Source organism: Phyllostomus discolor, chromosome 9, assembly GCF_004126475.2.
Source record: "Phyllostomus discolor isolate MPI-MPIP mPhyDis1 chromosome 9, mPhyDis1.pri.v3, whole genome shotgun sequence".
NCBI lineage: Eukaryota > Metazoa > Chordata > Mammalia > Chiroptera > Phyllostomidae > Phyllostomus > Phyllostomus discolor.
In genome coordinates this window covers 80986380-81010794 of record NC_040911.2, presented here as the reverse complement: position 1 = coordinate 81010794, position 24415 = coordinate 80986380, and the positions used below count along the sequence as shown (strand labels likewise).

Below are 24415 nucleotides of genomic sequence, written 5' to 3'. Positions count from 1 at the left end.
TCTATGCGTCAGTCTCCAGGCCAGCCCAAATCCCCACAGCCAGGCCCTCCATTTTCACGACATGGTCCGATGGTTGCAGCTACATGGGAAGGGGCACAAGGCTGCAAGTCCTACTGTCCCCAGCTGTGCCCCTCTCAGCCAGAGAGCACCTCTGCCCTGCGAAGACAGGATGCAAAAGCTGCTTGCTTACCACTCACGCAATTTGGGGTACAGCCTTCCGGCCTTGTTGCAGAAAAGCAGGCTGGCTGGAAGGTGATTAGATAATTAGAAGATGCTCATTTTTTTTTTTTTAAGATTTTATTTATTTATTTTTAGAGAGGGAAGGGAGGGGGGGAGAGAGAGAGAGAGAGGGAGAGGGAGAGAAACATCAATGTGCGGTTGCTGGGGGTTATGGCCTGCAACCCAGGCATGTACCCTGGCTGGGAATCGAACCTGGGACACTTTGGTTCCCAGCCCGCACTCAATCCACTGAGCTACGCCAGCCAGGGCTAGAAGATGCTCATTTTAATCTAGTAACAAATTCAGCCTTTGAGATCATCAAAGAAGCACCAGTTAAACAATTCGCTGCCCATTGGCACCACATTAGCCAAACTGTCAGTGGGCAGGAAATACTTCCCTAACTGGGTTTTGAGGTCATCCACACCCTCCTCAGCTCTCACCGCCAAGACCAATGGCCAGGCCAAACATTAGAGCACAGGTGGCAAACACCAGGCCCCCAGCTGAATCCGGCCCCCCGCCTCGTTTTACCCGGTCGGCACCTTGTTTCTAACCAGCAGCACCTAGCTCTAGCTTAACTGTTAAGGAGTAGTTAACATTTATACAGCCCTAAAATTACATTCGGCCGTTTGAAGGCAACCTCGAGGCTGATGTGGCCCCCCAGTGAAAATGAGTCTGCCACCCCTGCATTAGAGCCTCCTCTGGGGCAGCTGGGGGAAAACTGGACCCCTTGGTGTCACATCTAACCTGGGGACCCTGGAAGCACCCATCACTTACCCATTGGCCCCCACTGTGAGTCCCCTTCCTGCGCTGGGGCTCCTGGTGGGAATTAGCTTTGGGGCCGCCTGTGGGCGGGGGTGGGGGGTGGGGTGGAGTAGGGAAGCTGCACAAGCGACAAGGGGAGGTGCCTGGGGAGAATCAGCTCCACCACTTGCCAAACCGTGTAACCTTGAAAGAGTTAATGAACTTGTTCTCCACGCCTCAACGTCCCCTTCTGTAAAGCGGTGAACGCACCGCATAGTGCAACTGAGTTTGGCAAACTCCTGGAGCGGTGCTTCTCACAGTGCCTACCTGGGCTTGGAATTGCTATTAAACCGCGGGGGTTCCTCTTGAGGACACCCTAGAGGATGTTGGTTCCCCTGGGGCTCTCTCCCCTGGGGGTGTATAACTCCAAACCACACCCGGAAAAGCGGACTTTGGGGAACCAGGATTATCAGGCCCCCTCGCTTGTGGGGGTGGGGTACGGAGGGTGGGGCGTGGGAGAAACCCCAATTTCCCGGCTTCACCCAAAGCCTGGAAATGGGCGGGGCCGGGTTGGTCTAGCTGAGGGCGTCGTCCACGGGGTGAAAGGCGCTGAGGCTAAACCAGCCGGGCCCCGCCCTCAGTCCCGCCCTCCTGTAACCCGAGCCTCCATTGGTGGCGTCCGGCGGCGCGGCCGCTGTTATTTTTCGAATATATAAGGAGGTAGAGGTGGCAGCTGTTGCTAGAGGCTTCCCGTACTAGTGGCTGGTCCCCACATCCCTCCATCCCCCTCCCCACCCTCCCCGCTTCCCTCTCCTCCCTCGCTCCGGCCGGCCCCGTTGCTCTTCCTCCCTTCCCCCCCACCTCCATCCCGGCCCGCTCCCCACCTGGTCCTGGATAGCCCTGCCCAGTGTCTGTGGGTCTCCCGGCTCCCCCGCCGTGCGGACAGCCTCTGCGGGCCCCGCCACGATGGAGCTGCCCCAGCCGGACACCACCGCACGGAGCTCGGCTCTCAGTCCGGGGAGCGTGCGCGGTGGCGCTGTGCGTCCGAGCCACCTTCCGGGCCTCCGGCTTGGAGCTCCTGGCTTCCTGGGGTCCCCGGAGCGCGCGGCCACTTCCTCGCCTGTCGCCACCCTCACCCAGACCATGCACGACCTCGCCGGGCTTGGCAGGTAGGGCACCCTAAGGAGGCTGGGTGTGGGTTGAGAAGTCGACACTAGGATGTTGGACACGGGCCCCTTGGGGACCCCGACACGGGATCCGAATCCGAGAAGCGTAGTGGGGAGGCATCCCGGGCAGAGCCTGCTTTGGGGGCTGGGGACAAGGGCGGTGAGACCAGGATTGTGCCGCTCACACTCTCCAGGTGTGAGTCTCCAGACCTGCTCTTGGCCAGTACAAGACTTTGAAGACCCTCTTTTTTCCCCTCCTCTTCCTTTCTCAGTGTGCCTCCACCATGCTCCCTCCCTAATTTCTGTCCAAATCGCCACCATTTTGCCCCAAGCAGGGGATCATGAACCTGGAGGGGGAATTTGAGGGTGGCAGAGCAGTCCAGTTCTATGTCCATTGCCTCTGCTCCCTCTTCCCCTAGTTCTTTCCTGGGGTTAAAGGGTTGAATGCTGGTCCTACTCCCTGAGCTAGCCTGCAGGCTCCAGGCTGGGTTGTCCTCCCAGGAACGGAAACTCAAACCTTGGCCTTTCCTCCAGGAAGGCTTGTGGATGGGTAGGAGCCTAAAGGCCCTCCAGGGCTGTTCAGCTGCCCCACCATCCCCCAGGATGAACCCCAGCCCGGCTTCTTCCTTTTTTCTTGGGCTCACCTCCCCTTGTACCCAGGAGGGTCTTAAACCAATCGACAAAGAGAAGACACTTAGGGCCTCAGGAGAAGGAGGCTGCCTTGGCCTGAGAAGAGGGCTTCCATGTCATCACCTCCCTTGGGGCAGGCAGAAGCTGGGTGGGCTCTATGGAAGTGGGTGGCTGGTGGGAACATGGGCCAGCCAGCCCTTGAACCCCACATTTACTTTTTTGCTTCTCTGGGTCCCTGCTCCCTTCCCAGGGAGAGCCCAAAGAGTCAGGTAGGCAGCCTGCTCACACGCCTATCCCTGTCTCCTCGGCGAGCGTCTGCATCCTCCCTGTCGTCTGAGTCATCTGAATCTTCTGATGCAGGTGAGGCCCAGGGGAGTTTGGGGGAGCGGGGGCAGCCTGAGCCTGCCCATTTACTTGCCAATCAGACTAACATCCTTCCAACAACCTGGGGGCCTGAGAAGCGTCCCCCTGTACACCTATGGTGGGGCTCACCACATCCAGCCCAGAATGGCAGGGCTGGTGGCTGGGCAGGGCCCTCTGCAGGGGATAAGGTCTCACCTACTTAAAACCAAAGCTCCTGAACCACAGCCCCGCCTGGGAGGCATTAGAGTTGAAAGCGGGTTATTTATCTCACTTTGATCCTCAGCTATATTTCCCTTTAAAAAAAGCTGCCATCTCTTCCAGAACAAATTATCTTAAACCAGTTCACAAAAAAATGCTTAGCAGTTTTGGTTTACAAACTGTGTAGAGGCGTTTCCATAGTAAATGGGAAGTGGAGCTCTGGGCATTTGGGGGCTGGTGTCAACCCTTGGAGTCCATGGAAGGGAGGGTTTTTCTTCACTTTTGAATATGTCAAGATATGAAATAGAAACCCCCCCCCCACCCCTTCTCTGAGTAGAGCTGGAACATGATTGGGGGGCGGGGGAGTGCAGAAAATGGCACTACTTTTAAACCAAACCACTCTGTCCCCTCAGGTCTCTGCATGGATTCCCCCAGCCCCATGGACCCCCAGATGGCAGAGCAGACGTGAGTAGAGAAGAGGGATTCCCTATTACTGAGGAGTTGGCATCTGCCTTTGGGAATCCCAGCTGTGGTGTAAACTCACTGGGGTAGCCTGGGAGAGTGCACAGACCCCTCCAGATCTCCATGTGGAGGAACTAATTGACCTTAAGTTCTGGGATTCTGCTCCCTGTCTTGGAGAAGGGTCTGCCCTCACAGGAGCGGCTGAGATCGGGCTCAGGGCCAGGGTGGCGGGGACAGTGGCCTGTGGGAGCAGCAGATACTTGATGCCAGCCAGCCCTTATGAGAATAGAGGCCTGGTATGTGTCCCATTTTCCTTTCTGCCTATACACATTTTGTCTTTTTGGTGAAATATCATACTTTTAACATACGGTCCTAATTCAAAACTCGTATCACTAGGCCAAACAGAACAGTTGCTGCAGGCTGGTGTAACCCACAGCCATCCTATCCGCAACCTCTCGTGACAGTTGACCCTCTGGGCCACCCCGGACCAGGCCCTTTGTGAGAAGGCCTAGAGAGTGGTCTGATGGGCTCTGCTCAGGATATGTCCCACCACCTTGGTTGTAGGGCAGGAGTAGTACCTTCCAGAACACAGCTGTTCCCATCCAGCTGTTCGAGCCTCAGCAGGGAGGGCAGCTGCCAGGCATTAGTGAGAACAGCTGGGCATCCCCAGCCTGGGCAGGGGTGGGGGGTGGGGGCGGCACTATGGCTTTGGGTTTAGGGCAATGACTGTCTTTCCTCCCACTGCCTTTGATCAGACTGGGCTGGGCTGCAGGGTTTGTTCACAAACAGGAAATGGGGAGAGAATTGGGTGGAGGGACCGAAGTTAGGTTTTGGTGGCAATGCAGAGCTGTGCCTGCTTCACCCCCAAGGCCCAGGTGCAGGTTGGAAACCAAGACAATGATATTGGTCAGTCCTGATGCCAGGTTGGCTGGGCACAGCCACCCCCACACATATACCTTGGGGCCAACCCCTTGATGTTTTACTCCTCAGTGCCCCCCCACCCCCAACACCTGCGGTGACGGTTACATAGCTTCTCAGAAAGAAGCTTGTATGTGTGTGTGTGTACGCACAGATGCACAAAGCCCCGTGTGGCAGGTGGTCTCTGGTAACACAGCTAGGGGGGTGGGGCCTATCTACAGAGGCTTGTGCTCCAGCCTCAAAAGGAACATCTGTTGGAATCCCTTGCCTGCTGGCCTCTCCTGAGGCAAGAGGAGTGGGTGGGACAGAGGCTGGGTCCTGAAAAATTCCACAGGAGGGAAAAGAGAATGTGACCCTACACACTCGTCACTAGGAGGTGTGGCATGGCAGACGCTGGCTAATCCAGGGGCACACTAAACCAGGCCCCCGTCCTGGAGGGAGCCAGGATGGCCCCACACAAGGGGAGGGAAGCCCAGCCTTGCTGGCATCCAGGCCCTGGAGACACCCACATTGTTGGCCAAGGCTGTCACCCAGGGATGGATGAATGCCTTTCCTGGTGGCTGAATGGCCCCATGAGGTGATTTGCATACAGGTGGAAGGCCTGTGGGCAAGCTGGCGTGAACGTTGTCTGGGTAACGCTCAGCCACCCTCGACCTACCCCAGCTGTCTCCCATTTACTGCCATTCTCTGGGCCCTCTTCCATCCAGGGCAGCCTTTAAAATCCCAGGCTGCCTCTCATCTTCCCCCTCCCCAACACACGGGTCCCCAGATGGCTGACATTCTTCCTGCTTCCCCTTTCCACTGTCCTTGGCCCTTGTCCCCAGGTCTTGTGGACTGGGGATCTGATGCTGGTGGCAGATGATGGGCTGTAGTGGGAGGTGGACTGCATGAGACTGACTCTGCTTTCTCCTAGGTTTGAACAGGCCATCCAGGAAGCTAGCCGGTTTATTCAAAAGTAAGTGCTTGGACTTCCTCTTGCAAGCTCTGGTGTTCTACCCACCACAGGCTGCCTCTGCCCCCCGCCCACCATTGGCATGGGGTGGGTGCTCTCCCAGGCTCTCCCGTTGGGGGAGGTGCACGGAGCTCTGGTGGAGAGGCATCCTGTATGTTCTTCATTATGGTCCTGGACTCTGCAGTCCTGACATGTCCCTGTTTCCTTTGCAGCAAGCAGCTCACCATCCGACGCTTCCGGTCCTTGCCGGTGAGTGCCCTCAGGCCTGACAGGAGGCTCAGGCACACTGGCCAGGACTGGGGAAGGGCAGGAGGACTCTGGGACTCAACTCCCAGAGGGTACATTTGGTGTCAGATGTCTGGCCGTGGGAAATGGGGTTTGGGAGGCGGATGGGTGAGCAGGGGGATTCAGGGGAGGGATGGGAGAAGGTAGGGCCTGGGCTGGTGCCAGAGAAATGTAGCTTTCAGTAACTGCTGCCCTCCTGGCTCTCTAGGTGAGGCTTCTGAGCCATAGCCCTGTGCTGCGGAACATCACCAACTCCCAAGCGCCTGGCAGCTGGAGGAAGAGCAAGGAGCGTGGCCAGCCTGCCCACAGCCCTGGGGAGGACAAAGAGAATGTGCGCTTCCTGCAGGCCAGAGTGGAAACACTTCAGGGAGAGAAGGGGGGGGTGGGTGCTGGGTGGTTCTCTGGCATTTGACGATGCCCACCCACTCACTGCCCCCACTCTGCCCACAGGATGGATTTGTCTTCAAGATGCCACAGGCACCCACACATCCCAGCCATGCCCATGCTCTGGCTGAGTGGGCCAGCCGCAGAGAAGCCTTTGCCCAGAGGCCAAGCTCAGCCCCCGACCTGATGGTACATCAGGAGAGCCGACCCTTGCAGGGCAGGCATGCCCACAGGGCGGGTGACCCCAAAGGCAGCCGGGGAATGGGAGGGTGATTCAGAGCCTGAGGTGGGGGGACCTTTTCTCAGAAGGATAAGGGTGGGGACTGCCTCCACTCCCCACCCCTGAGTAGTCTGCATCTGTTCTTCACCCACCCAAGTGTCTCACCCCTGAGCAGAAGATGGAGGTGGAGGAGCTGAGTCCCCTGGCTCAACGTTTCTCCCTGACCCCCACCAAAGGGGCTCCTGATGAGGATGATGGGTTTGTGGACATCCTGGAGAATGACTTAAAGGTAAGCAGCCTTGCTCCATCGGGCCCCCTACATCTCCCTCCCTGGGATCTCCCAAAGAGGAGAGCTCCCAGCTCCTGCAGCAAGACTATGATCTTACTCCAATGTTAGGAGAAGAATTGAGAGTAGCTGAGTCACAGCTTGACCTCTGGCCAATCAGAGAAGAGCAGGTGGCTGGTGCTGCAGTGCAGGGAGGATGGACAGGGCAGAGGGAAGGTGCTCCTGCTTCTCGTGGCTCTGTGCAAGTCCCAGCAGTGAGGGATCCCTGCCATCTCCTGGCTCTGGGGGGCTGCCCTATGCGGAGGTGCTGGGAGAACAGAGATGGACTGTGGCTTGAGGGGTTTGGCTTGTGCCTGTGGGTACCACCATATTTTTGTTGATTTGGCCTCAGGATGATGATTCAGTACCCCCAGGCATGGAGAGCCTCATTAGTGCCCCACTGGTCAAGAATTCAGAAAAGGAGGAAGAACAGGTGAGCTTCTGGGGTGGCCCCCTGAGAACTTGGAGGGTGGGGCCCTACCCTCCAGGTGTGATTGCGGGGGGAGCAGGAGCTGAGCACTCTGATCCCTATCCCACCGCCCTTGCCAGGACCTCATCATGTACAGCAAGTGCCAGCGGCTCTTCCGCTCTCCGTCCATGCCCTGCAGCGTGATCCGGCCCATACTCAAGAGGCTGGAGCGGCCCCAGGACAGGGACCTGCCCATACAGAACAAGCGGAGGAGAAGCGTGACCCCTCTGGAGGAGCAGCAGGAGGCTGAGGAGCCTGTGAGTGCCCTTCTCAGCCAGTGTGCAGGCAAGGGTGGGGTACCAGCCAGAGCGGGCATGGAGGAACAGCCTTCCCCCTGACCCTGGCTGCCGTCTGTCTCACAGAAGGCCCGTGTCCTCCGCTCCAAGTCCCTGTGTCACGACGAGATTGAGAACATCCTGGACAGCGACCACCGTGAACTGATTGGGGATTACTCCAAGGTACCGGTTGGCAAGACCCTCATGCTCCACCCCTGACTGACTGTGTTCCCTGAGCCCAGTAGCTACTTCAGTGCTGCCCTCTCTCCCCAGAGGCTCCTTGGCTTTGTCCTTTGCATTTTGTTACCCTTTACTCTCACCTAGACTCATCTCTGGCTCTCCTTGGCCTTCGACTCTCTCACATGTGTCCGGGCATCGGGTGGTGTCTCTACCTTGAACAACATTTCCAAACTAACATCTAGCTTGATCCTCCTCAAGCTTCATCCCCAGGATTGGCAGAGCTGGGGGCAGGAGGCAGGAGTCCATCGCTTCTGCTCCCATTCATTTCCCCTTAGAAGGTTTTTCCCAGGGTTTCAGACCCAAGAGGTGCCAATCGGTTGCTATGGGAATCAGAGCTGAATTTGAAGCTCAAGTTAGGTGTGGCCTCTGGGCTTGGGAAAGAAACTCCATCCTTCCCATGCACCGCATCTTGCCCATTTCACTTTGTTCCTCTTCTCTTTCTCAGTCTCTCTCTCCCCACTTCCCTTTAGGCCTTCCTCCTACAGACTGTGGATGGAAAGCACCAAGACCTCAAGTACATCTCACCGGAAACGGTATGTGCGTGTTAGACTTCCCTGGGAATAGGCCGCAAGCACTGGGCAGCGTAGGGCAGGGTTAGGGGTCAGCCCTGGCCTGCCAGCCTGACCTGCTGGGACCTAACCCCGTGGCCTCCTACAGGTGGTGGCCCTGCTGATGGGCAAGTTCAGCAATATTGTGGAGAAGTTTGTGATCGTGGACTGCAGATACCCCTATGAATATGAAGGCGGGCACATCAAGGTGAGACAGGGTGACGAGAGGTGCTAAAGACCCACCAGGTCCATCCTTCCTCTGTGGGGGCGCCCTCTTGTGGGGAAGGGTCCTGCCCAGCAAGAGGTGGGGTCACCCACTGGAAAGATGGGAACTGCTTAGGGGAGGGGTCCACAGCCCAGGCCCAGGGCTGCGGCCTGATCTCCAGCTACTCTGGCAGACTGCCGTGAACCTGCCCCTGGAACAGGACGCCGAGATCTTCCTGCTGCAGAGCCCCATCATGGCCCGTGGCCTGGACAAGAGAATCATCCTCATTTTCCACTGTGAATTCTCATCTGAGCGTGGGCCCCGCATGTGAGTCCCAGCTCCACCCAAGCTTGTGGGTGCCGGAGCCATCCTATGGCCGAGAGCCCTGCGCCCAGTCCTCCTTGGCCTGGGCCCCTTGTCGCATCTGATCGCCTGGAGCAGACCTCACCCCTGCTTCCTTGGGCATAGCACCCTCCTCCTGTCTCCCCCCTACTGTCCTTTCCACCAGGCCTCACCCGCCATCCATTACTGCCACCCCCACTTGAAAACCTGGTTCCAGGCCTTCAGCAGTATCCTTAAAATCCAAGGGTCCAGTCCCAGTCCTCAGTGACAATGACCCTTCCAGTGTTCAGATGTCCTTTCCTTTCCTCACCTCTTCCCCCTCACCAAGTCTTGTCCAGACCTCCTCAATGCAGCTCTGGAGTTTTGTCAGCCTCTCTAGTTCTGCTTCCCCTGCCCAGGTCCAGGCCCTCACATATTACTAAAAGAGATTCTGCAACTGCCTTCTAGAAACAGAGAGGCCCCCTTGATTTTCCTCCTTCCTTCCAGCTCCCCAGCCTCTTCTGTGCCCAGTGGCCAGACTGGTCAGAACGTGTCTGCACTTGCGCCTCCCGTGGTCCTCCAGGGCCCTTGAAGGAGTGGGCACGGGTGCCCCCCTTGTTGCACGCCCAGCTCTGATCCTCACACCCCTGTTGGCCCCAGGTGCCGTTTCATCAGGGAACGAGATCGGGCCATCAATGTCTACCCCAGCCTCCACTATCCCGAGATGTACATCCTCAAAGGCGGCTACAAGGAGTTCTTCCCACAGCACCCGGTACCACGGGCGGGGGTGGCCACTGCCTCCATGGGAGGGCTGGACTGCCAGGAAGGGGCTCAGCTGGGTGTCACCCTGAGAGAGGCAGGGGGCCGCCCCGCACCCGAAGTTATCCACTCCCCCACATTGATTGACCCCTCCCATCCTGCCCTAGACCTTCTGTGAGCCTCAGGACTATCGACCCATGAACCACGAGGCCTTCAAGGACAAGCTGAAGACCTTCCGCCTCAAGACGCGCAGCTGGACTGGGGAGCGGAGCCGGAGGGAGCTCTGCAACCGCCTGCAGGACCAGTGAGAGGCCAGCCATGGACTCGCCCACCTTCATGGCCCTGGGCAGCCTGGGCACCAGGCACCCAGGGGCCTATAGGCCTGAGGGTCTGCTCGGGGCCCCAGGTACTGTCCAGGGAAAGACAGTGAGGGTGTCCCGTCCATCTGCCCCCAGCCCCGACCCCCTTGTCTCACTCCAGCCATACTCCATATCCTGGTGCTGCCCCCTACTGACACCCCAGCCCCTGGAAGAACCCACGCTGTTGACTTAGTGAAATTGGAGTAAGTCCAACTCAGAGGAAGTATTTTGTGTCCAGCGGGAACTTTTTGCTTTTTTTCTTCCTTGTTGGGGTTAACCCTTTGTCTTCTCGTGTCCAGAAGAGCCCCCATTTTTCTAGGGACTTGGTTGTTTGCATGTATGAAGCTGGGGGAAAGCCACAGCCCCCAAGATGGGCCAGAGCCACACTCCTCCCGGCGCTGGGAGTCAGCACTGTGCCCTGGCCCTCACAGCAGTCCACGTGTGTCAGAGTGTCCCCCTTTCTTGTCCCCTCTTTCCTGTCCCTCCTTATGTGCACCTGCAGCACAAACATAAGCTCTTACTCTTTCTGTTTCAGTGTTACCTGCATGCTTGGTTTGTCTGTCTGATTTCTTTTGCCCATCTCAGGACATTCACAGGTGGTCAGGCAGTCACCCTAAGAGAAGAAGGGAGCCCTGCCCCAACCCAAAGTTACCCATTAGGTCCCCCTGTCCAGTTGGGGTTGGAACTCAAACCTTAGCCACTTGGTCTGTCTTCTGTTGCCTCAGAAAGGGCTGTTATCATACTCGGGGGCCCCTGGGCGAGGGCTAAAGCCTGCATCCGTAACCTCACTGGAATCCCAGCCCCAGCTGCTGTGAACCCTGGGGCCTGACTTGTCAGAACTCACTGCTGTCTTGTTGTGGATGGACAGATGGATGGATGAATTGATGGATGCTGTAGATGCACAATGCCTTGCAACTACAAACTGCTGAGTGGAATCATTTCAGTGAGCATGCCAGGCTGTGGTAGAAGTGTATATGTGTCTGTCTGTCTGAACAAAGTCTTTACAGTTTAAAGTTTGGAAATACTGAAGAGGAGATGTGATGGAAGCAGCTAAACCAAGGACAGAGCCACCTCTTACTTCTTAACCTCAGGATGTGGGAGGGCTGTGCTCAAAGGCCTGAAAGAGTCATCTGTTAGGGCCTCATCTCAATAAAGCACTGAACACGTTGAGCAACCAGCACTGTGTCCTGTGAGGTTCTTGACAAGACCGCGTAGACCCTGATGGTGGGATAGGGCGGGGCAGTTCAGCAGATGGGGCTGGACGGCTCCTGGAAGGCAGCCTCACGCCATCTTCCCAAGTCTTGCCAAGCATTTGGATCCAGCCTCCCTCTTCCCTTCATCTGGCTGCTCAAGCACCCCTGGGCCCATCCTTCCTAAACTTTGAGCCAAGAAGGCAAGAGTGACTCTGTGACTCCTCTCTAGAATTGTCAATAGCTCCCCACTGCTGGAGGAATCTGGCCTCTCCGCAGCCTCATTCCTCACCTCTGGCTGACTCAGATGCTCCACACCTTCCTCTTCACAGTTCCTTGCCTTTGCATTTGCTGTGCTACCCTCAGAAATGCTCTCCCTTATCTGTTATTCCTCCTGTAAGGCTCAATTTCAATGGTCACTTCCCCCCAGAAGCCTTCCTGCCCTGGTCAGGGAAATGGCTTTCCTCTCAGGATCCCTAGACCCAGCAGAGCTTCCACCATCTAGGAGATGCTGGGCTCAAGACCAGAGAGTGGGAAAGGACCAATCCGGGAGGACTGGTTCCAGGCCCAAACTTAGTGTCGCAGGGAATCCTGGGAATACCACTGCTGTTAAAGACAGACACACACAATAAACACACAATGTGAGCTGTTTGTGACTGCAGGGACTCCTTTGCTGCCTGATACAGAGTGCACACATATCAGGGGTCATTACCACTTTCCGTGGAAGTCCGTCTACCTTTTGAAGTAGATTATTCACTCCAAAAGGTAGCTGGGAAGATGGAGGCTATTTCTAGCAGCAAGAACGGACTCCAGATTCCCACGCTGAGTCTAAAGGATCATTGCTTGACCCCCAAGTTTTTTATGCCTAAATGATTGGTGTTTATTCCTGGTCCAGAGCCCCCTGCAAGGACACAACAGGCGGGGGGTCCTTGGGAGGGGCTGGGCCTCTGCTCAGGGAGGTTGGGGCCCTGAAGACTCCAGAATCCCCCTCTATCACCAAGCAGGCAGCTGACACGAAGGCCAACATTTATTTGGGTGAGGGGGCTTGCCCCAGAAAGAGAAATGGCTATTTAGGTGCTTGAAAAAGAGACTGAGCTCTGCGCACTGTCGTGCTGAGATGCGCCTGCCCCACCCTGAGTGCCGGCTCAGGTGGTCTCCCCCTATCTGGTTTTACAGAAAAGGGAGGCAACTGTATGCTCAGAGAGGGCACTCACTTGCCCCAGGTCACGCGGCAGATTTAAGCAGAGCAGGCATTCCCACTGTCCAGGACTCCCACTCCTCACTTCCTGCCTTGGTCCCAGAACAGCCGAGGGGGTGGGGCTGAGCTGCCTGGCTTCTGCTCTGAGTGTCCTCTTCGCACTCCAGCAGTCTGGATCAGATCACTCCGGGGAGAAGGGAGCAACGGGTGCTGCGTGTCTAACAATGCCCAGGCCTCGTGCCAGGTTCTGACATGCACAGCCATGTCTGCCTGCCTCATAATCCACCGTTCGAGTCAGAGCTGCAGCCATGGGGCACTCGCTCTGCTCCACACGTGTTTATATATTATCTCCTAAGCTCACTGGGTCAGTTTTCAGCTCATTTTGCAGGAGAAACAGGGGAGGAGGGTAGGGAGGGGGCTTTGGTCAAACCAGGGAACAAACATTCCCTGAGAAGGCCCTGGTATGGGCATCTACCCTGAGGAAGGTGTGGGCCTGAGCCTGGGGAGGGGGTGGACTCAGGCCATGATACCCACTGACTCTGGGAAGTTCAGGGGATGAGGCAGAAGTGGCCCCATTCCCCAACCCGCCAGCAAAAGCTGTAACTTTCTGGATGTTCATAAAGGGAAGAGGATCAGACAAGGAAGTGGTTTAAATCCTGGGCTGCCAGCCAGTTTTAAAGGTTGTTTTGCTTGGGACAGGGTGGGGCAGGAATTCCAGCCTGCAAGGAGCCATGTGCAGCCAGCTCACGTGGTTAAAGAGCCGCGTGAGGATGCAGATGGGAGTCTGGGCTGCGCCAGGCCTGGCCAGGTCAGTGGGTAGGCGTGGGGTCTGGACATCATCTGAATTGCTCTCCAGGTAACTCATAATGACAAGTTTCAAAAATAATGTTTTCTTTTTAAGATGAATAATCAACATTTCCTCCAGGGCACACATACATAGAGCAGAGACCAGAAGAACCACCACACAACTCAAGATACAGGAGTATCTCCAATCCCAGGAAGCTTCTTTTCTTTTCTTTTTAATTTTATTTTTAGATGGAGGGGGAGGGAGGGAGAAAGAGAGGGGGAGAAACATCAATGTGTGGTTGCCTCTCACGTGCCCCCCACTGGGGATCTGGCCTGCAACCCAGGCATGTGTCCTGACTGGGAATTGGACCAGTGACCCTGTGGGTTGTAGGCTGGCGCTCAGTCCACTGAGCCACACCAGCCAGGGCTGCCAGGAGGTTTCCTCACAGTTTTTCCCGGTTACCTGAACTCTGAGGTCACCACTATTCTGATCACTCTCACAGTAGATTAATTTCACCCATCCTAGACCTTCATTTACACGAAATTGTACAGCTCTTACTCTTTTGTGTCTTACTCTTTCACTCAGCACACTAATTTTGGGATCCATCCATGTTTTCTTTAGTGGGAGTTTATTCTTGTTTGCCCCTGTGTAATATTCCATTATATAAATACAGGGTCTGGCAGAAGTAATGCCTGCTTGAGTGTGGTTGGTAGGGCAGTAACATGGGTGCAAGAATTTATAGTTTTAATTTGAACATTTCACCTAATAATGTTACATGGTGTGCTTGAGTGTGATATTATTATGTTACAGAATTACATGCTTATGATTTTGTAATAAAATATTTTGTAATAAAAAAGGGTGTTATTTGTGCCAGACCCTATATTTATATAATGACCCTATACTTATATAATTTATTAATAACTCCTACATGGAATTATTCATTCTACTTTTCTGAGTTTTAAATTAAAAAAAAATTAAGGTATCATTTATATGCAGTAAAATTCACCCATTTGAGCATGCAGTTGCATAAGTTCTGACAAATATACACAGTTGTGTAACCTTCACCATGATGGAGATATAGAACATTTTCATTCTGCCCTCCATGAATTATTTGGGACTATTTCAAATGGTACTGCGCATGTACCCAGGAGTGGAATTGTTGGGTTATAGGGTGCACATTTGGTTTTAGTATTTTCCACACAGTTCTCTAGGGTTGTTATACCAACTTACTTCCTACCAGCAGTGTCCAAGGGTTCTGTTGCTTCATATTCTCATCAAAGTTAGTAAATTTTTAAAAATTCTAATTTATTGATTTTAGAGAGAGAGGAGAAGGGAGAGAAAGAGAGAGAGAAACATTGCTTTGTTGTTCTACTTGTTTATGCCTTCATTAGTTGATTCTTGTGTGCGCCCTGACCAGGGATCAAACCCACAATCTTGGCTTATCAGGAGGATGCTCCAACCAACCAAGCTACCCAGCTAGGGATGATAAATTTTAATCTTTCTCTCCTAACTAGAAAATTTAATTGCTGTATATAGCTAAGAGCTTTGTGGGCAAGGCTGAATCTGCACGCCATGACAAGGCAGTAGCAGGGGTTGGAGTGTCACAGACCCAGCCTCTCCCATAGTGAAATACTAGCCTTACTCTAGATTTTCCCCCATCAGATTCTTTCAAAGTTAAAGCGACTCTGGAGTTAAGTGGCTGTATGTCACTGGCCTGCATCCACCCACTGACGACAGCTCACGACCATCTAGAAAACTTACAATTTCTAAAAAGCCTTTATCCCTGGAACTGAACACACAGGCACTGTGCTTTCCAGAGGCAATAAACTGTTGGTGCTGAAGGGTGTTTTGACAAGGGAGGTCCACGGCCATGCGGGGTCTGGAAACAATCAGGAGAGGGAAGTTGTGTAATGATGGAGAAGTGGCTGTTTTGCAGCCATGAAAGTCAGGCTGGAGAGAATGTTGTTTGATGTGAAGTTATTCACGGTCTATTGTTTCAAGAAGGCAGTTGGTTATGGGGCAGAAAGTAAGAAGCAATCTCGTCCAACCCCCGTGGGAGTTTGTGTGGGTATCAGGCCGTGCTGCTGGGGTTGCCTCTGCCCCACCCAGCCCGCACGGTTTGCACACCCCTAGGAGCGGGTGATGACAGCAGCTGCCAGGCTCTGAGTCAGCAGGGCCTGGGGCAGCGGGAGGGGAAGGGGCCTCACGTGTCCCAGCCTGAGCTGCCTCGTGGGGCCTCCTGGCTCTCAGCCCTGCAGGAAGCAAGGCCCTTTGAAAGAGCGAATCACACACGGACTAGTCCTCCTGGGGCCCAGCCAAGGACTGCGTCCATGGGTCCTGGGGCTCCTTGAGGGGAGTACTGGGGGAAGGAGCTTCCTGGGTTGGGAGCACACATGGAAAATCCCCTGGGTGATGGGTAATAGAAAACCTCAGCTGCTGTATGAGGAGGCAGGTCGCCTACTGCCTAAGTCCCAGTAACAGGAGGCTGTGCATAGGGCTTTGGGTGGCGGCAGAGAAGGAAGCCATCTGGGTGGCCCATGGGAGGCTGCCCACCCAGGGCATTGTCATGTCTGAGCTGGCTCAGGGAGCTGGAGGGAAGTGAGGAGAAGGCTTGTCTGACTTTGGTCCCCTTTATTTAGGGCAACCATATCCACTCAGTCTCAGCTGGCTTATATTCTCAAAAACCAGCTCCTTTCTCTCTCTCCTGGTTTCCTGCTCTAATCTTCAAGAAATGGCTGGATAGCTAGTCAATTAAAAAAAAAAAAAATCCACTGCCTGAGGCTGGCAGATTCCACCTAATTGCTCTCCCAAAGTCCAGAAGTAGGTGGTAGCTTACTGGTGTAGCCTGAAGTCTCGGAGTCTATGAAGATCATTGATAAGGGTTTTCAGCTGTTGAAAATCAATGGGGCTACCCTGAGGGAGTGAGCTCTTTGTCTCCGGAGGTGTCTAAGCGGGATTTGGGGGTTTCTGATGTCTTTCTAATGTCTTTCAGGACCAACAGAGGAGCAGCAGAACTTCCTAAGCCAGGCTGCCCATCAGTGATTCAGGGCCCTGCTGTGCTTGGGTAGTCAGGGAACAGAACCTGCTTTCCAAATTGAGTTACCAAGTGCATCCTGGTGGTGGATACCAAGGGGGATTGGAAGAGGCACGCACCAGGCTGCCTGCCACGGTGGCACAGGCCTTACCCTGACATGGGCAGAGAGCAGAGGAGGGTTTGGGGAGTGGGGAAGGGGTCCATGTGAGGTTCTGTAGGCAACCTGCACAACTCAGAACACCCCTGAGACGAGCTGGGCTGGGCAGTGAGGCTATGGTCAGCTCTGCCCAGGGCCAGATAGAGGGGACGGGAAAGGACAGGAAGGTGTGCCTTCCCACACCGTCCCGTCTAGGCAGGTGGGCCAGGCCTCAGATCCAACCATCTACAGCATCTTCTTCCTTCAAGCCACTTTAATTATTTTTGTGCTTTAATTTTACTTTTCTTCCTTCTTTTGTCTGTCTGTCTCTCCATCTTTCTCTTTCATACGCACACATACACCCTCCTATCCATATCCCACAAAACCCACATCAGTACATAGTAAGTGTGGGCCTGGCCCCACCACAATCTCTAGGGTAACCACTGTAAAAGCCTTGAGCGCGTGAACATGCACACGCATTGCCCCCAGAAGAGTCAGCCTGTTCCATTTTGTCTTCAGGGCAGGTCTCATCACCCCAGGAAGCACAGGGAAGGTCAGCCCGTTCATCCCCTGCCTCTAGGTTGCCACCAGCCCAGAAGACTCCATCTGCTTTCCTGTTCTGCCTCTGGATTAATAGTTGCCGACATGTATTGATTTACCAAGTGCCTACTACACGCCAAGCTGCATCCTGCCCGCTTTACACACTGCCTCACTTGGGAAGGAGTTGGGCTGTACATAAGAGAAACCCCACGAAGCAGTTTAACAAAATTAAAGCATGTGTTCCTCCTCAGCAAGAAGGCTCTGTGGTGTCTCAGGGACCCAGGCTCTTTCTGTCTCACTGTCCTCAGCACATGGCTTGTGCTCTCAGGGATGTAAGCTGGCTGAGGGCTGTAAAAAGCCTGGGATGGCACCTGAGTCTGCCCCACTTAACTGGACACCACCCTATCTGAGTCCTGCACTCCTTTCAGCATAGTGATTCAGGTCGGCTTCTCATTGCTGTTGCCTCCATGTACCTGACACAGGCCGGCCCCCCACTGGCCTGGGACTTGGACTGGACTCACTGCCTGAGGAGTGGACAGAGGCCGGAACACTGTGTTCCAGATGCCAGGTGGCCCCCAGCAACCAGAGCCTTCTGCCAGCTCACTGCTGTAATCAGCTGATAGACATGAGTCCTGGCTGACAGCGATAGAGACCAGGGACAAGGAACTGAGCCAACATCACCCCCAGCTTTATGACTGAGGCCCCACACTTTCCAGGCCTGCCTCTCCACCTACAAATATAGTTATGTGTTGTACCCAGTCAAAATGCCTACATGCCCTGTGCAGCCCCTGGCCACCTCCTCTAGCCTCCCTTCAGTGACCCTCCTGACCAGGTCCTGTTGCCAGAAGGGCCCAAAGTGCATGCCTGGTGCCAGGGTCCCTGCCCTGTCCTTCATTTTTTCAGTCATCAAGGAGTGTGTTTGGGTTGGCTCCAGGCCTGGCTTGTGATGGCCTTGGGGAGTGAAGCTGGGTGCCATAGTCAGGCTGGACCCCATGAGAAACATCACTACCATAGGCAGACCCTGGGTGCAAAGGGGACCCCTGAAGGCTAATGGGCAGTTTGGACAGGAAGGCTTCCCTTAAGTTTCTCAGCACATTTTGAAGGGCAAAGCGGGGAGGAAAGAGCCTTCTAGGCTGAGGGAACAGCCAGTGTGGGCATTCTGAGGAACAGAATGCTAGGACACCTCTGGGGAGGCTCCTGTAGTTCACAAGCCAAGAATTAAAGGAGCATGTATGTTTGTGGGCAAGGGGGACACCCACCCAGGGCAGGCACTGGGTCTCAAGACAGACCTTGCCCAGCCCCTAATACTGTAACCAGAAAAGACACTGGCATTCGGGCTGCCTGTCACTACCAAATCCAATAAGCAATGACAGCGATTGAATCTTTTGCGGGCGCTTTATTCAGATGGCCAGTGACCCGAGAAGATGGTGGGTTCATACCCTAACAAAGCCATCTTCCCCTTTCTTTCCTGGCCAGATCTTTTTATAAGGGGGGTAGGGGAGGACAAACAATGTGCAGAGAGGGCTTTGAGATTCAGCAGCTGCAACATTCCTGTCCTGGGCAGTTAGCTGTCTCCAAGGGGGAGAGGTAGTCCCCTGCTTCTTCCTGGTACGGATGTCTCCAGGCTGTAATCTCTAGCCAGTGCCCAAGGAGGTCGGCTGCTTTTCCTAGGTGCCAGGATGGGCCTTATCTGTAGTTTCTGAAAGGAAAGCTTAACATACACATTACCTGCTAGATTTATGGCTATTTACCTTAAGCTAAAATTTTCCAAGCCTTAAGCCCCGTATCAATACCTCTGGGCCAAACCCCCAGTTGGGGCTATTACCCCACAGCGGGGCTCTGGGAGCTGGCACCTCATTGTGTACCTTTTAGGTTTGAGATACAAGGCTCTTCACTATGCCTTTGATGACAAGGAGGGAGCTTGTTAGAGGTGGGAGTGTTAAAAGGAAAAATCCGGCAGCCTACTAAATCCTGTGGGCTTCACTGGGGCCCAACGAAGTGTCTGACTTGCCAGGGACACGCAGCTGATGACAGGGCTGGGACCAGAGGTTGATAACGTTCCACTCCAAACAGAGCCCTTCTATTAAACCACTGCAGAAACCCACAACCCAGAATCCCACCTTCCAAAACCGAGCAAATGTGCATATTTCCCTCCAAAGTCAAAATTTCCGGGAATGTGTCTAATGATTCCCACGCGTATAGGCCAGTTTGAGAAGTCCGCCCTATACGTTCAGGTCCCGCGAAGTCGCACAACGCTCGAGGGACGGCGTGAGTCTGAACTCGCCCTCTAGCGACGACGCGGCCACCCGACTTCTTCCCAAAGGTCCACGAGATGAGTAGTTGCGCCCCCTCGCGGTCGCCGGTCGCTGGAGCTAGTCTGATTCAGATCGGGTCCAGAAGTGACGGGCGTAGGCAACGCCCGAACCTCGGAGCCGCGGGTCTTTCGTCGGATTAGGAAGGTCAGCAGCGCCTAGTGTCCAGAACGCCCCCTCCTGGCTCACCGAGCACCGCACTAGCCGTGAGGACTCCGCCCACCCAACGCGCGTCACCCTCGTGCTCGCGCCCGCGACTCGTAAGCGCAGGCTCATAGGGGCCACGCAGCCGCCATTGCTTCCCCAGCTGCCGAGCGAAGCCGCGTGGTAGTAGAAGTCTGCGGAGCACAGGGAAGGGTGAGTGCGACTCTTGGAAGACAGCGGCCCGGGGTTGAAGGGGCAGTATACTATACTCAGAGCAGGATGCCCCGCTTAGGCCTAACCGACTAGAGCAAGGAACTACACCCCCCAAAATGCACTGCGCTGCGGGGTTGCGCGAGGCAGTGACGTAAAGGGTCTTTGCTGCTACCATTTTTCTGTGGGCGGAGGGGGAGCGAGATTCCTTGGTGAAGGCCTTCTAGCGTTCTACTTAGGGCTGGAGGGTCAGTGTAGATAAGCGGCTCCTGTTCTGAAAGCGCCTTCGCGAACCTTCCTGTTTGACCATTTTAAACCGACGGTCTGTTTGCCCTTAATTACAGATATCTGCATACTGTGTACCCTCTACCTATAAACCCTGGCTGGCTACTGAGCCACCAGATGACACCACCACCACTACCATCATCATCATCATCATCATTTATTCTTTATTGTGATATGATTTCCTACTTATAGAAAATTTGAAGAATTTTTAAAGAACTATCGTATCCCCTTTGGTAACTTCGTTGCAGATGTGATGTCCCTTTACCACTACGTTTGGAGGTGTCAGTGGGTGTTTTCTAAAAACAAGGACATTACCCAGTGCTCAAAATAAGGAAATAATGATCAAAACGATTATCTAACTTGTAGTCCACATTTACATGCTTCCAGTTGTCCTAATAACATCTTTCATTGAAACTATCTTTTTTCTTGGCCCGGGATCCCATCCCAGAATATGTGTTGCCTTCAGCCGTCTGGTCTCTTTAGTCTCCAGTGTGGAGCAGCTCCCCAGCTTACCTTGACTCTCAGGACTCTGATACTTTTGAAGATTCCTGGCCAGCTGTTTCGTAGATCTAAATTTGCGGTTGTCAGGATTCTTCACCACCAGACTGTTATGGGCAGAGGTGGTGCTGACCAGACTGTTATTCAGAGGCTAGGCGTGTGTTGTGGGTGGTTGAGGAGGACCAGTGACCAGCCACAGCAGCCTCCAAACATACTTCTAGACCTTGCCAGGTCAGACAGACCCTTTCTGTGGTTGCCTCCCCTGTTAGGGTTTCACATTCATCTCAGTGAGGTGTCTGGCTTCCCTGTAGCACCCACCCTGGAGCCATGGTCTACGCCTTTCTCATCCACACCTTGAGGGCCCCACAGGCTGAGGACACAGGCCTTTGCCGGGTACTCTACTCCTGCGTCTTTGGTGCTGAAAATTCGCCTGATGATCCACGACCACATGGTGCTGAGAGGGACAGACTCCTCCGCAAGGAGCAGATTTTGGCCGTGGCCAGGTAACTGCCCTGCCCAGCCCAGCCCCGCCCCGCACCCTCGTTGAACACCTGCTTGATTGTGACAGGATTTCTGGGGGGCAGTGAGAAACAAGAGGAATCAGAGTCAGAGAGGAAGTTTTAGAGTAGCATTTTCCAAAGAGTCTTTTACAGTTGTTCACAAATGTTATGTGGAAAAGGGTTAAAGAAAATAATACTATTAATACTGTTTTAGTTAGTGTTTGTTGAGCCTAAAGTATATGCTAAGCATTTATGCTCTGAGTCTTTCATTTATATGAACTCATTTAATCCTTGTAATAGTCTTTTACAGTAGGTACAGTTATTATCCCCACCTTACAGATGAGTAAAGTGAGGTGCAGAGAGTTTAAGGAACTTTACCTGAACAAGGTTATGTGGCTAGAAAGCAATAGAGCTGGATTTGACTGTGGGCAGGCAAACACCAGTACAGATTAGACATGCTTTGCAGTGTAGGACTTAGCCTTTAGTGTGCCTGTAGCTTTATCCACCTGTAAGTGAGAGAGAGAATATGCTACGTGGGACCTCTTTATGTCCAGAGCCTTCCAAAAGCCTGGGATCCACAGAGTACAGTTTGGGAAACACTGTTCCAGATAGGGTGGCTGGCCTTGGGCCTTCCCATCCCAGACAGAGTCAGCAGGTGCTGGAATCTCCTGGTCTCTGTGCATTCTGGATGGGGGGTTGACACTCTGGGACAGCCCTGTGTCAGACTTCTGCCATCCACTTGTTTCTCTGGGCCTCTGCACCCTCCTGTGGCACAGAAAACCAGACAGACTCCTTTCAGACCATCTTGTGCACAGCCCAAATTGGAGGACAGTTCAAAAGGGCTCAGAGAGTGCTTTCAGAAGTCTGGATGGCCAAGTGAAAGGTCTTTTTCATTTGGAAAGGGTTGCAGATGGGATGAGGGTGGAGAGTGTGGACAGCCCAAGGTGGACCTGGCTTTGACACTACTTCTCCCTGGTTGCTTTTCTTTATGTTGAGAAGGCCTCTGTGAAGCAGGTGGGTCAGGACCTTCTTCTCCAGGTGCCCTTGTCCAGCTCAAGGAGCTGTGTTCAAAATCTTCCTTCTCTTGGCCACAGTGAAATGATTCAGGGCCTGGAGGCTGGAGCCTGGATTTCTGTTCCAGCTTACACTTCCTTCTCTGGGGCCCCAGGCAGGTCATTGAGTCTTTCTGGGACTCACTTTCTATATCTGAGATATGGGGATAATGGCATCTTCCAGCTGCAGGGGTGGTCATGAGGTTGACAGAAGTTGGTAACCCACTCACTCTCCCCAGGCAGGTGGAGTCCATGTGCCGGCTACAGCAGCAGGCATCTGGCAGGCCCCTCACAGACCTGCTGCCCCAGTCCTCAGATGAGCCGGTACCCCTGCACGAGGCCCCACAAGGGGCCTTCCGCCTGGCGGCAGGGGACCCTTTCCAGGAGCCTCGGACGGTGGTGTGGCTGGGTGTGCTCTCATTAGGTTTTGTGCTGGTGCTGGATGCCCACGAGAACCTGCTGCTGGCCGAGGGCACACTCCGGCTGCTGGCACGCCTTCTCTTCGACCATCTCCGGCTGCTGGTCCCTGGCTCCAATCTCCTGCTGCGGGCTGACCGAATTGAGGGCATCCTGGCCCGCTTCCTGCCCCATGGGCAGCTGCTCTTCCTCAACGATCAGTTTGTCCAGGGTCTGGAGAAGGAATTCAGTGCTGCCTATCCCCGCTGACCCCTCACTGAATGGGACTTTTCAAGAGGGCAAGAAGGAAGGACAAAGATGTTTAGACACCCAGCCAGGTAAAACTAGGCATCCTCCTTCTACCCAGCCTCCTTCCTGCTCTGGTGTGCTGCCGTACCCAGAACAAGTGGACAGGACAAGGTGGAGGGGAGGAATCATAGAACATTCTGTGCTTGGAGCTGCCACATGACTTACGCAGACGGCTACAGTGATCTTGCCCTGCTCATTCCTGATCTCACTTTCTCCCATTTCCACCAGCCAGCCCCATGGAGTCCACCAGCCCCATGGAGTCCACCAGCCCCCTAGTGCTGGGGTGGTGAGGAGCAGCTACCTGGAACTCGGCCCACCTTTTTCTTCCAAATGAACAGTCATCACAGGACAAAAGGAGTCTGAGACTCAGCTCCACCACAGTTCACAAATATATCAGTTGTTCAAGGGGATTCTGTAGATCTTTTGGGGCTAGCCCATGCCCACCGGGCAGCCTCAAAATAATCATGGGCTTTTCTGTTTGTAGGGAGAGAAGGTGCCATCAGATGGGTGTAACAGTTTTGGCCTGGATGATGTTGTCTTTCTCACTTTGAATTAAAAGCACCAACTATGATGTCACTGATCCCTGTGGGTTAGGGACCCAAAATCATTGTTGTTCTGTTCAGTGTTGCTTGGCGCCAATAGAACAAAACTGTTTGATAAAGCGGATCAGAAAGTTTATTCTTTGGTGAAGGAATTGAGGAGGACAAGTTGTGCCCAAAAGATACTTTTCCCCTCAATTCTGTGGAGTTAGGAAAGCCCTAAAGGGTTTGGGGGGAAATTAGGCAGGCTCAGGGGCAGAGATTCCCTAGGGATGGTGGAGGGTTCTCAGATTCCCCAGGTAGCACGTGTAGCCCCAAACATGCTTAAAACATGCCTAGCCATACATTTCATGTCTCATTTTATTTTTAAAAATATTTTAAAAAGGATTTTATTTATTTTTTTGGAGAGGGGAGGGAAGGGAGAAAGAGAGGGAGAGAAACAGCAATGTGTGGTTGCCTCTTGTGCACCCCCTACTGGAGACCTGGCCCACAACCCAAGCATGTGCCCTGACTGGGAATCAAACCAGAGATCCTTTGATTTGCAGGCCAGCACTCAACCACTGAGCCACACCAGCCAGGGCTAATATTTATTTATATTTAGAGAGAGGGGAAGGGAGAGAAAAAGAGAGGAAGAGAAACATTGATCAGGTGCTTCCCACATGCACCCAGAAAGGACTGAACCCACAATTCAGGTATGTGCCCCAACCTCAAATCGAACCAGTGACATTTTACTCTGCAGAACGATGCCCAACCACTGAGCCACACCAGTCAGGGCTCATATCTCATTTTAGATTTTATTTCTTTCTTCATTTTTCAGAGAGAGGAAGGGAGGGAGAAAGAGGGAGAGAAACATCCATTGGTTACCTCTTGCACGCCCCCAGCTAGCGACCTGGCCTGCAATTCAGGCGTGTGCCTTGACCAGGAATCAAACCTGTGACCTTTCAGTTTGCAGGCTGGAGCCACACCAGCTGGGGCCACATGTCTCATTTTAATGTTAAGTCTCCATCCCTAGGCATGATTTTTCGCATGCTATTGAAGGAAAGTTTGTCAAAGGTCACTTGGGGAGGGGTTTCAGACACCATCTGGGATCTTTCTGGTGCAAACCAGTTCCTTAATTGTGGTCCTCGGGTTCCTTGTCTGGGTCCTGGCTCTTGGCTTAGCCAGCCTCCTTGGAATTTCTCTCTTCTCATGATGTGTTCATCCTGCTGTGTGTGAGGAGATGCTGGGGAGAATACAAGAAAGTTCA

General features: G+C 53.9%; 2 protein-coding genes across 6 annotated transcripts; both read left to right on the top strand.

Annotated features, from left to right (window-relative positions):
• Positions 1 to 1622: 1622 nt before the first annotated feature.
• CDC25B (cell division cycle 25B) lies at positions 1623 to 11216 on the top strand. Of its 5 annotated transcripts, none has more exons than XM_028524625.2 (16): positions 1623 to 2129; positions 3007 to 3116; positions 3731 to 3782; positions 5611 to 5652; positions 5862 to 5898; positions 6143 to 6265; positions 6385 to 6507; positions 6696 to 6827; positions 7216 to 7296; positions 7413 to 7589; positions 7695 to 7790; positions 8318 to 8380; positions 8505 to 8603; positions 8794 to 8927; positions 9582 to 9693; positions 9848 to 11081. In XM_028524625.2, exons 1-16 carry the CDS (start codon positions 1927 to 1929, stop codon positions 9986 to 9988), a joined length of 1725 nt encoding a protein of 574 aa, XP_028380426.1. In that variant the 5' UTR covers positions 1623 to 1926; the 3' UTR covers positions 9989 to 11081. The 5 variants fall into 5 exon arrangements, with proteins under 5 accessions (XP_028380426.1, XP_035865494.1, XP_035865493.1 ...); XM_036009601.1 differs by having other exon boundaries at positions 1635 to 2129; positions 6714 to 6827; positions 9848 to 11216; XM_036009600.1 differs by having other exon boundaries at positions 1635 to 2129; positions 6143 to 6280; positions 6714 to 6827; positions 9848 to 11216.
• Positions 11217 to 19439: 8223 nt separating this feature from the next.
• AP5S1 (adaptor related protein complex 5 subunit sigma 1) lies at positions 19440 to 24406 on the top strand. The gene is made up of 3 exons (XM_028524329.2): positions 19440 to 19593; positions 20685 to 20876; positions 22165 to 24406. Exons 2-3 carry the CDS (start codon positions 20701 to 20703, stop codon positions 22589 to 22591), a joined length of 603 nt encoding a protein of 200 aa, XP_028380130.1. The 5' UTR covers positions 19440 to 19593; positions 20685 to 20700; the 3' UTR covers positions 22592 to 24406.
• Positions 24407 to 24415: the final 9 nt, after the last annotated feature.

Excerpts from the sequence above, each read along its gene's own strand:
- CDC25B (XM_036009599.1), top strand. The coding sequence starts at position 1,927 with ATGGAGCTGCCCCAGCCGGACACCACCGCACGGAGCTCGGCTCTCAGT. Across the intron at positions 6,508-6,695 it reads GCTCAGCCCCCGACCTGATG|TGTCTCACCCCTGAGCAGAA; the intron begins GTACATCAGGAG and ends CACCCACCCAAG. Across the intron at positions 8,928-9,581 it reads TCTGAGCGTGGGCCCCGCAT|GTGCCGTTTCATCAGGGAAC; the intron begins GTGAGTCCCAGC and ends TGTTGGCCCCAG.
- AP5S1 (XM_028524329.2), top strand. The coding sequence starts at position 20,701 with ATGGTCTACGCCTTTCTCATCCACACCTTGAGGGCCCCACAGGCTGAG. Across the intron at positions 20,877-22,164 it reads CAGATTTTGGCCGTGGCCAG|GCAGGTGGAGTCCATGTGCC; the intron begins GTAACTGCCCTG and ends CACTCTCCCCAG.